The following is a 12,591-nucleotide window of genomic DNA, read 5'->3' on the forward strand; positions in this document are numbered from 1 at the left end:
ATACAGCCCTGGCAAAATGAGAACGAGTCGATATGCGCATCGCCCGAATACGTAGGAAATTGATTTATTTAAACAAGAACAACGGATCTTTAGTCAGTCGTTTATCGGTCGTCGTATATGGTGCCAATTTATTGAAAAAATATGTGGTAAGTATAAACAAATTATTGGAAAGGAATGTTTTAAGGTATTTAGTAGGCATTTAAAACTGTTTTTTAAGAATTTAGCAGTAATTACAGGGCTGTTTGAGATCCGAACAACCCTATTTAATCCTGAAAATGTATTAACCAAATAAACGGTATAAATAAAATAATCTTGAAACTAGTTTTCAAATATTTCATAATCATTGTGGCACATTATGTCTCATTACATTAGATATTGGGCATAACCATAATAGGGACTACGAATATTCATGATTGGTTCACTTATTTTTAATCTGTATTACTTGAACTTTGATAGTACAATAACAAATCACAAACAACAAAGAGATAAGCCCCCATGAGTGGTACTTATTTATTTCATCGATGATTTATTTGGTTTTCACATTAAAAATCTTACAGATAACTGGATACTTTATTATATATTTAAAAAAAATATATACACTTCCTACTTAGATAAGAATGGTTCAAAAAAAGTGTCCCTTTTTATTTGGATTTAATTAATGCTGACTTACAGAGGATCTCTGATTGGGCTGACAAAGTAACTTTTTATAAATTCTGGTAAAACACAGGCAATCCTGTTCTCAATAAAATGAAAGTACCTTGAGTAATGGAGCACCAAGTAAATTAAATATTAATGGTGTTGAATTGGAATGTGTAGATCAAGTAAAAAACCTGGGCCTTTGTATGGATAATCGAACGTCATTTAATGCGCATGTAAATAAGATCTGTCAACAGTCATATCGTCGGCTAAGTGTGTTAAACTGCTAACTCCGTTTTCTACCATTTTACAGGAAGTTCAAAAAACATTCTAATTTTACAATTTACAACATAGTTGTTTATTTTTTGTTTCCAAAAAATGTATTGTATTGTAAGTGAATATTTCTTATAAATAAATTATACGAAAACTTTTTTTTTTATTAATTTATTGGGGTTTAAAGGAGATACAGAAGGTTTTTTTTTCAGTTTTACTATTTCAAAATCAGGATTTAACAGGTTTTCATAACGTTGTACCATATTTATTTAACCATAAACCGCCGGTTGTTATTATTTAATTTATCTTTTATATCATCGCCATCGCCCCAAAAAAGAAAATCCATTTCTGAAATATCTCCTCTACCAATTTTAAAGCGAAAATCGCGCACAGCAGCTTCCAGTTCTACGACAATAATAACTAGTAGCCCCTACAAGGATGCCCTTGAAGAAAAACAACATAAGAAAATGGCACCTTCTCAAACCGTTAAAAAGGTATTTTCTTCTTCAAAGCCGACCTTCAAGGGACAGTCCTCTGCATCTAAATCTGATAAGAGAAAACGCCGTTTGCCGCAAAAGTCATCAAGTGAATCGGAATCGGAAGACGAAGAGTGCCTTTGCCTCGTTTGCCTATCTCCATTTTTGCAATCTGGTCCAGGGGAAGAGTGGATACGCTGTTTTGTGCAAGAAGTGGGCACACTTAAAGTGCACCACTGATCGCAATACTGAGTTCTATGAATGTATAAATTGCGAGTCTGACAGTGACTGATTTTTTTCTTTTATATACTCAATATTTTAGGCTTATATGCATATTAGTAAATTAATCTCGGAATTACATTAAGTTTTGTACTGTATTTGAATAGTTTCATAAACGTTTTTTCATTAAAAATAAAAAAACATAGACATGGTCCAATTTAGGGAACTTGCGGTTCAAAATAGGAAACCAGTATCCTAAATTGGACCAATGACTCTATTTTGATTTGTTTTTTTGCTAACCACAGGAACAGGTTTTAACCTGTTTTGTAAGCTCTATACATTTATAACAGGCCTACAGTTATGTACAATTTGGTGCACAAAATTTCAATTTACAGAGGTATTTTGTTAGGTGGTCCAATAGGAACCTTTCCCCTACTTAATTTTCATGAACCAGATTATCTGTCAGAATTCCTTATTCAAAGGGGAGATACACATAATGAAAATATTCGCTATAAAAGCACACTGGCAATCCCCCAGCATAAGACTGAATTTCTAAAAAGTTCTTTCATATATACTTCTGCCTGTATTTACAATGGTCTACCTGCAGAAATTAAAGATTTAGGCATGGCTTCTTTTAAGTCTAAATTTAAAAAATTTTTGGAAACTGCCGATATTTTAATACGGGTGTAACTTTGATTCTGGTATGGTTCTCTGAATCATTGTTGTTCAAATTTTTATTTTTAAGAAAATTGTACTATGTCCTTTTATTATTTATTGTGGTGGTTATTAAAACACGCCTAGCGGTACTGTCCACCTTTGTATGTATATAGAGTAGATGTAATTTATTTGTTGCATACAATCAAGATGATTTTATTTAACCTTTAGGACTACATTAACCTTCTTGACTTGCCTATTGGTCATTGGATCAGTGAAATCCAATGACGAACTGCATCCCTTATCTGACAAATTCATTCAGCACATCAACAATCAGAAATCAACATGGAAGGTAATATATATTGCCATGTCCTGCTAATCTTCTCGGCTCATATATTTTCGTCCTTCTTTTTTTTTAAGGCTGGACGTAACTTTGCCCCGAATGTCTCAATGCAGTACATAAAGAATTTAATGGGGGTACTGCCGAACCATAAAAACTTTTTGCCGCCTGTTCAGGTGCACAATTTGGAAGGGGTCGAGTTGCCCGAGGAGTTTGATTCCAGAGAGCAATGGCCCGATTGTCCCACCATTAAGGAAATTAGAGATCAGGGAAATTGCGGATCTTGTTGGGTGAGTGTTCTTAATGAAAACTTATAAGGGAAACAGTTAAGTGCAAATTGCACTTTTTCTTAAGGCATTCGGTGCGGTAGAAGTGATGTCAGACCGCATATGTATCCACTCCAAAGCGCAAACGCACTTTAGGTTCTCCGCGAACGATTTGGTCTCTTGTTGCTACACGTGCGGTAACGGTTGCAACGGAGGCTATCCGGGGTCCGCCTTCCAGTATTGGGTGAGAAAAGGAATAGTTTCGGGCGGACCTTACGGATCCGAGCAAGTAAGCGGGATTTATACCCCGTATATTAATGATCAATGACATACATTTGGATTTAGGGTTGCAGACCGTATGAAATCCCGCCGTGTGAACACCACGTCAATGGTACCAGACAGCCCTGCACAGGTGAGTCGACTGTATGTTATACAGTACATAAATAGGTCTGATTTCAACACTTCTTCGTTACTAAGATGTGTGTATTCATATCTTTTGGGTATTTAAAATAATTTTTAGGTATTAAAAAGAATTTTATTTATTTATCAACGAAAAACCATTTACATAAAATGAAATTATAGAAATATATAATAAATTACATCTAAGTTTAGTGGGAAGTATCACACAACACTCATATATCACTCAAAATCACAGTAAAAGGCAATAAGTACATTCATTTATGTTCAGTTTTCTTAAATTTTAGGGTTACATTAATTACTTTAATCATTTTTAATCAAATAGTTTATTCTTTCACTCAGCTCCAAATTGTCCTTAAACTTTAACTTTTAAACTCATTTGCACTTGGCTCACACTCTAGAAACAGTTTTTTGTTAAAATATTCTTATTAAAATGAGTTTTAAAAACACACTCTTAGTCCCTTTAAAGTTATTTTAGAGATGTGATGAACAAATCTCAGATGCTCATGGAACCATACGCCCAAATCCTTTACTACATTCACATACTACAAGGACTTACCAAGGATACTATATGTAGAATTGAATCTCTTCGAACCTCTATGAAATGATATGTAGCAACACTTGTAAATATTGAGCCTCAATCCGTTCATTACTGACCACTCACACAAAGCATTAAGGTCTTCCTGAAGTTTGGCTATATCATTCACCTGCTTAATCTGCATGTAGAGCTTCAGGTCATCAGCAAACATACTTACAGAACTATGATTGATCACATTAACAATATCATTCACAAATAGATTGAAGAGCAGAGGGGCACAGTGAGATCCCTGAGGAAACCCTGAGACTACATTAGTAGGTGCAGAAGTATTGCCATGCGCCTTCACACTCATAGTTCTTCCTATCAGGAAACTCTTTAGCCTTTTTAAGAGGGAGTCATGAAAACCAGCACTTTCCAACTTGGCCAACAAGAGACCAAAGTTCACCGTGTCGAAGGCCTTGGAGAAGTCGGTATAGACCGCATCAGTCTGAAACCCCTCTCCAAAGCCCCCAACAGGTCACACTCGTATTGAACCAAACTGCTGGTTGTGGATTTCCCAGAAGAGAATCCTGACTGTTTTTCACTAATGATTCCTTTGTATTGCCATGTTAGCTGACCGCAAACCAAACTATCAAACAATTTGGCCAATGAGTTTTGAATACATACTCCACGATAATTGGCAATATCCCCCCTATTGCCAGCCTTAAATATCGGCATGATGAAATTGTGCTTCCGAGCACAATTTCATCATGGGATATACCTACCTCTGGGAAGGTAGAGTCCTGTAAAGACATATTAAAGATTATCTGGAGAGGCCTACTAATTGAATAAATACAGTTCTTTAAAAAGACAGTTAGGTATATTACCCGGCCCACAGATAAACTTGTTAGGTAATTTCTGGATCTTAGAAAATACCTCCGAGAGAGTGAAGCGTCCAACAATAATATTCTGGGAACCAAATTCAAGAGAATCAGGAATGGGATAAATAGAGTTGTCGTAAACTGTAGCAAAAAACTTTGCAAACAAATCAGTAATTGCTTCCCTAGACTCTGCCATTTCCTGGCCCAAACACATCGAATTTGGAAATGCATTGCTCTTTCTTTTGTCATTGACAAACCTCCAAAAGTAACTACTATCATCCACCACTGACCTCTCCACTTTACCAATATATTCACTAGAGCAACGATCGTGGTCTACTTTACATCGAGATCTAAGGGTCGAAAAACGAGCATAAGAGTCAGGTGAGGGAGTAGACGTATATTTCCTATGTGCAGCCTTCTTTTTACAAATTAAGTCTTTGAGTAAAGGACTAAACCATTTAGGAAAAGATGAAGACCTTAGTCTCTTTTTAGGAACATACAAATCAAGGCAATCCTGTAAAATATCATATAACTTACCCGCAGCACCATCAACATTCAACCCATCAAAATTCATACTCCAATCAATAGCCCCCAAATGAAAGTTAATAGCCCCAAAGTCGGCATTCCGAAAATCGAGATAAAATTCATCAAGCTGAATATTAATATGATAAGAAACGTAGTGCAAACTATTACTAACGTTTGTTGCTTTATTTCTCATAATTATGCAATGCTTCTAGCGTTCTTGCCTCGCCGCCTTTGTCTTTTCGTCGCCATCACCTCCTCACTCCTCACCTTCGTCATAACTTATAAATATCGTAATATTAATAAGATATGTAGTTATTTTAATGTTATGTTATTAGTTAATTAGCTTAAAATTTAAAATATTGAAGCTGCAAAATTTCTATTCGAGGACACTTAAGCACACAAGTTTTTAACTTTGGCCTAACCCTCCTAAATATTATTTACGTATATGTGAAAACTATTTTGAATAAAGTTTGATTTGATTTGACCCACCACTGCGTCCAGTACATCAAATACTGTTGAGGGAGTGCTTGTGGATGCCAGGGTTGCACAGGGCAGGGCAAAGAATGGTTTGCTGCAAATAAACTTATTCTGAATGGCTCTAAAACTTAGCAAGTGGTGTTTTCGATGAGGAATTTAAATGGTGTGTACAAGTTGGTGAATCTGGAGGAGGTAAAGTTCCTGGGTGTTAGCCTAATCCCCAAATTGACTTGCAGCAAGAGTTTTCGTATTTTCAGTAATCTATCAAATTGTATTTCTCAGGCTGTCCTTAGATCTCCATATTCCATTCATTTCAATGTTAATTTCATGCAATACTGGCATGTAACAGACAGCACACAAGTTTTTGGTCTCCAGCGTGAGGCAGTGATCAGGCTTTCAGTGAACTAAAAGATACTCACTGTTCCTTCAATATACATTTTGGAAAATGTGCGTTTTCTTAGAGCTAATATGTCTCTTTGTAGAACACATAATGCGACTCATCCATAATTATGGCACCAGATTCAATAAGTACACTGTTCCAAATTGTGTTTTTTCCTTTGAAGGACCAGTCTGCAGCAGCGTTATAATAAACCTCGGGCAAATAACACAGTTTGTATTTTCATACATTTATTAAAAATACCCAAATAAAACACTACTACAAACACATTTTAAATGAACTGTAATAAATTTAATTCTGGTTCAAACAAAGACAAATTATAAGCTTTGTTTTGGTTCCGATTTTGGGATGATTCTAGAACTGCGCAGAACTCGTTGCGCCGTAAAGTAAAATCCGGAATCGCTCCTGTTTCAATTCTGCATGGTATGGAACCCGAACGCTTGACGCACTGACAGTAAGCAGCTGATTCTGATTGCTTATTTACTAAACACAACTTGTTTTGAAATTTTGAATATTGCTTATTGCTTTGGTTTTGGACCTTTTTAAAACTTTTTTAAACATTAGGACTGGAATAAAAATGTCAATAGATTTAAAAAAAAAATCAATAGATAATTCTTAGGTTAAGTGAAATCTATCTACAAGAAAAACAATAAACATTAACAAAGCATAAAAAATAACTTATTTATTTCTTCTTCTTCTTCTTCCTCTTCTTCTACTCAAATTTGGTAAAGTCGAGTAAAATTGTAAGGATATATTTTTTGCGCATGTGCGAACTGCCTGATTCTGAATTGATCCCTACTCTCGAGCAGGGATTTTTGGACGATTCTAGGACAATTCTGAACCGGTCCAAAAAAAAACCAAAACACCAAACTTTCAATTCGGAATCAATTCTAATTTAACCAAAACGCATAAAACAATCTGCGCATGTGCAAAACAATTCTAGGACGATTCTAACAGGAACCAAAACAAAGCTATAGATTGCTAGAAGCATTCGAAAAAAACCGGCCGTTAATATATAAATTACGCGTATGTAAAGGTGAATTTGTTAATTTGTATCATCACAGTTCGCAGGGATGTTAACCCGTTCAAAACCACGCACTCTTTTCGACGCAGAAAACTCTACTACTTAAAACCTTAAAAACATAAAAATAAAATGTCTTCTCCTTAAAGGAAGTTTTTCAGAAACCTTCAAACCGGCCGCTTTCTCGGATTTTCTTTGGCGGTGCGCTATAGTACGCTTCACTTCTAAAATCTTGGGTTTTTAAATTAATATTCATATAATACAGTTCGATTCACTCATTACCTAACACACATATAGTACCCGTTTACTGTAGGTTGAAGAGCTGTCAAACACGACCAGGATACTCGGCAATAAAATTCTCCAATGTATTACCAGTGCCACGGCCGTCTCTACCTTCTATAAGAGAGGAGGCCGTGCCAGTGCCTATAAAAACCTTCTAATACAATCAGTTTGACAAAAAGTTTAAGGACATACATGTAGTAGGTTAACGCTTGTTGTTTCTTGTAAGGAAGTTATCATGAATGATTTATTTAATCTTAATAACCATTTATGCTTTATTAGTAATATCGAAATCTACTTGAATGTATGATCTCTCTTATTTGACGTGTATTAGAGTGTAAATAAATTTGCATGAAATAAATGAACATGAATACACTATCATAATCTGTTCCAGGTACGGAAGATGTTACTCCCAGATGTGTCCGCGAGTGCGAAAGTAGTTACACCATCCCTTACGACACGGACAGACATTTCGGCTCCAAGTCCTACTCGGTGTCCAGCACGGTGGAGCAAATTCAAACGGAAATAGCGCAAAACGGACCAGTAGAGGGCGCATTCTCGGTTTATGCAGATCTGCTCAACTACAAATCCGGTAAGTTTTTCTGGTAATTTTGATCCCTCTATAATCACCGGTTTTTCTTGTTTTAAGGTGTTTACCAGCATGTAACGGGATCGTTTCTCGGGGGCCACGCGATAAAGATCTTGGGCTGGGGCATCGAGAATAATGTACCTTATTGGCTGATTGCTAACTCTTGGAACTCCGATTGGGGTGATAATGGTAAATGATGATTTTTTTTGTGAAGTTTCTTGGTCATCACTTAAACCGTTTGGTTTTAGGAATGTTTAAGATATTGAGAGGCGAGGACCATCTTGGAATCGAGAGCTCTATTGTGGCAGGAATTCCAAAACTTTAAATATTATTATTTTACATGTTTACTTTTATAGTGCAGCTCATAATAAAAAAAGTGAAATTATTAAAAGCATGTTTTTTCTTGACCTCATAATTCCAAAGCTATTTTCATCAATTCTATATCGAGCCTTCGCAGCTTGGTTTTAAGCCTACCCGCGTATATGGTAACAAGGAAAATAAGGTCATTATCGAATGTAAAGATGATTGTTTTGAAAAATTGGATAAATCAATAGAGGTTAAAGATTTAAATGTTAATATATCTAATATTAGCAAAATGAATCTTCGTCTTACTAATTTTAATGTGCCCTCTGGTGCGTCCCTGATGTTATTGTATTATTAGAATTTTTCATTTTTTTTTGTTACCAATGTAATGGGTTTCTGAATAATCACGAACCAGTTTATTATTGCAAGAATTTGTATTATTTTATGTTTTTCTTTTTTTTTTATGGTTCCGATGCTATTTGCATTGAATTTTGTTTTGCGCGATTTAAATTGAGTCCTCTAGATGCAAAAGCGGATAAATCCACTTTTTGTCATTTTGGCGCAAACCTATAAGTTATCTACTATGTATACTATGCAATATTTAAAAAGTTTCAAACTCGGTCATATCACGCTTAAAAATGCCGTTTAAGCTCCTACTAAATTTCAAAACCAGATATATTTTAAGCTAAATGACATTCAAACAAAGGTAAATCCATTGCGCTGCAAATTCAGATATATATCCCAACTGTGTCGCTTCGCGTAAATGCACAAACAAGTCAAAATAAGTTAAATCCATTTTGGCGGTTTAATACTGTTTACATTTCGTTTTTTTTTGCAGTCAGTTGTTCTGAAAATTTGATTGAAGTAGTACCTACGTATTTAGTGTGATTTGAAATTAGTAGTATTTAAGTGTTAATTAATAGTTTTACACATATTAATTATTTCTATAAAGAAAATTCATAATGAGCGCTCCTGAGGAAAGAACACCCAGTAAAGCACGGAAAGTCTTGAGACAGTGTAAAAACTGGAAAAGACATGCTGCTACCGAAAAGAGGTATGTTTCTTTAAAATGTGTTTGACATTCGTTGCTAAGCTTACGTTTTTTTGTTTCATAGATATTCAGCTACTGCTCCGCCAAGATTTCCTTTATGTTCTCACAACACACCTTCATACAAGTGCTCCTTATTAACAAATGCTGATATTGCAACTTTCCATAAATCTTTCTTTGCTTCTCACAAAAAAACAATACAAGATTGTTTTATTATAAAGCACTGTACTATTAAGCAAATTAAAAGACGAAGAGGCTTCAAAAGATTTAAGAGCCCGAAACGCGTCTTTCCACTATTTTATACCTAAAAAACTTCTCAAGTAATGTGTACCTGTTTGTAAAAATACCTTTTTGCGCGCCTTAGATCTAGGACATAATAGAGTCAATGGTGTATTAAGTCGATTATTATTTAAAATAGGACAAATATATTTACAAGTATATTTAAAACAGGACAAATGCCTCTAGAATCCCGAGGTGGTGAGTCAAAGACAAAAATTTAAAAAAAAAAAAGAAATGATCATAAACTTTATTAAGTCTTTCTCTGTTATAGAGAGTCACTATTGTCGAGGCAGAAGTGAAAGGCAGTAACTGGCTAGCAACTTGAGCATTAAAAAAATGTGGAATCTTTATAATTCAAGTTTTGAAGACCACCGGGTGAAATAATCTTTTTTTAGATCCGTATTTAAGACCAAATTTAATTTGGGATTTAAGGCGCCTGAAACAGACGTCTGCTCACGCTGCTTGGAGTATAAATCCAAAATTTCAAATACGAAAGACCAAAATGAAAAACAGAACCTTAATGCGCAGAGTAGGCTCCATAAATTAAAATCTATAGCATTTTTCCAATTACTGCAAGAAGAGCGTCCAGGGTTATTAACAATGTCATACGATTGTGAAAAAAAATTTGTGCTACCGAAGCGGGTATCTTAAGCCAACCAGCAAGCCTATTATAAACGCCAATTTTATTTATATAATTTTACTGTAGTAGTTGGCTCATCCCATTCGCAACTAACAAAACAGAATGTATTCTCTTATGCCTGGAAACAAGTCGAAAGGTTCAAACGAGATCAGTTTGACAGACTTCAAAAACTAGACTTAACAGACATAACAGATCTGAGACTTTGTTCCGATGGATGCGGAGGACAAAATAAGAACCTAACAATGATCACCATGGTATCGGTTTGGTTTCAAGGTGCTCCAGATCACATTCAATCCGTAGAGTTAATATTGTGAATACAGTGACGGGCCCACCTGATATGCATACCACCTGACCGGGTTTTCGCAAATATTGAGAAGAGAGTACGCAAGGAGGAGACCATTATTATTCCAGAGAAGTACCATGAAATATTTGAGGAATTTGGTACCGTGCAAATTCTGGGAACAGACTGGAAGGTTTTTGATTGGCAGGAACAAGTCAAACTTAACATAAAATCGACTTCGTCACTACATTTTAAAATAAATTCATGTCCTAAACGTATATTATTTAGAAAAAACTAATCAGGAAATCATTGTTAAAGGAGAGCCATTTTATAGACACTCCGTTAGTAAAGCACAAGGAATATGCAAAAAAGGAAAAACACTGATGACTGTCAATCCTTCTGAAATGAACATAGGTTGTCCAAACTTAAAGCCAGAAAAAAATATTAAAAAAAGGATAAAAAGGTTAAAAAAGGATTATTTTTAAGTTTATCTTTGTTATTAAAAAAAATAATAATAAAAAATGTTCTCAAAGAAATAACGTCTCTCATTAAACAGTAAAAAACTTTAAAGTTCAAAAACAGATAAATCTTGGCCTAAGTTTCAAAATCAGTTATATCCACAGCATTTTTTTAAATAAGTGTTTAAAATTAAGAAAAAAAATCATTATTTCTTTGCTATATTTTATTAGGAACCCATCACCTTTCGGTTGGTCCAATAATATTGTTTATAAATAAATGGCAGATTTTTGCAATTATCTCAGTTTTATTACAAAGTGATATATCTGGTTTTGCATCTAGAGGACTCAATTAATTTAACTTTTTTTATACAGGGTGATTCCAGATTCATTAAGAATGGGCGGGCAATCTCTGAACTGGAGATACTACACACCAAAATATGGCGATTGAGCTTAACATCTTATATAAATGTTGCAGGTTTACGAGATACAGAGTATTTAAAGTTAGAATTTTAATATGAAATTTCTTAATAATTTTGTGATTTAAAGCAGTATCGTCTCGAAAATTGGCGACTTTATGTGTTTTGACATGAAAATTACGAGTTTTGTGGTGAATTTAGCATTATTTATACCTGGCGTTAGTTACCACCCTGTTACTTAGGTAAATTACAACATATCGTTTTTGCCTAATCAGTTACGGCTAAAACGACTAGAAAATCTAAAAGGAAGTTCAATTTTGAATAAAAAAGGTTCTCTTGTTTATTTCATGTAACTATCAGTTTTTAAGTTATTTGCATTTTAAACATTAGGCGTAAAAAATGACTTGTGTCAGTACTTATCAGTTTTTCGTGTAAAGAAATTATATGAAAAACAAACAAATAAACTGTCTCGTAATTGAATTTTGTTGATAAGTTAATCAGAATGTTAGTTCCTTAGTTCCAAGCAAGAATAAGCAGCGATATGGGATTTTAAAGGTTTACGTATAAAATTATCAATAATTGTAGCCGGATGTGTGTTTGTATGTGTTCTTTTAAAGTTGCCTAATATTCTTGCTTCCGAACTGGCAATATTCCGATATCAATTAAGGAATTTAACTCGATATAACTGAATATTTTGTATGCATTGTAATATATTGTATATACATTTTAATTTTAGATGTTATATTAAGGGGATTTTCAGCAGACTGATAATTTAGAATTTAAATTTTTTCATTTAAGTTCACAGCATAGTATTAGGATATAGACTTAACACATTTCATGTTAAATAATATGTTAAATAATAAAATATTATAATATTTATGCACACTCAATTTAAATAATTATTTCGTTCAATATTAATAATAAATTTTGTATATTGGCGAGGTTTTTCGTACTTACCCAGGTTTTTCCTCAGTAATTAGTAGTTCTAATTTAGGTATATATCTTATATTATTGTACTATTTTTGAAATAAATATTATTAAAATATAAAGACTGTTAAAATAAATAAGGGAGGGATAAAAAAAATTCTGTTTGAAACATGCCTAATTGTTCCTTCAGAACTTTGGGTGGGTAGATGTGGGTTGGAATCTTCCTCCTTTATTAGTATTTTTTACCTTCACAACAAAAAAAGGAAAAACTGG

General features: G+C 34.1%; 1 protein-coding gene across 1 annotated transcript; it reads left to right on the forward strand.

Moving 5' to 3' along the window:
• The first annotated feature begins 5 nt into the window (after nt 1-5).
• On the forward strand, nt 6-8,358 carry LOC126733951 (cathepsin B). The gene is made up of 8 exons (XM_050437446.1): nt 6-146; nt 2,490-2,610; nt 2,679-2,888; nt 2,953-3,153; nt 3,210-3,276; nt 7,773-7,970; nt 8,028-8,156; nt 8,216-8,358. Exons 1-8 carry the CDS (start codon nt 142-144, stop codon nt 8,290-8,292), a joined length of 1,008 nt encoding a protein of 335 aa, XP_050293403.1. The 5' UTR covers nt 6-141; the 3' UTR covers nt 8,293-8,358.
• The last annotated feature ends 4,233 nt before the right edge of the window (nt 8,359-12,591 follow it).

This window comes from Anthonomus grandis, chromosome 1, assembly GCF_022605725.1.
Source record: "Anthonomus grandis grandis chromosome 1, icAntGran1.3, whole genome shotgun sequence".
In the NCBI taxonomy this organism is placed as follows: domain Eukaryota; kingdom Metazoa; phylum Arthropoda; class Insecta; order Coleoptera; family Curculionidae; genus Anthonomus; species Anthonomus grandis.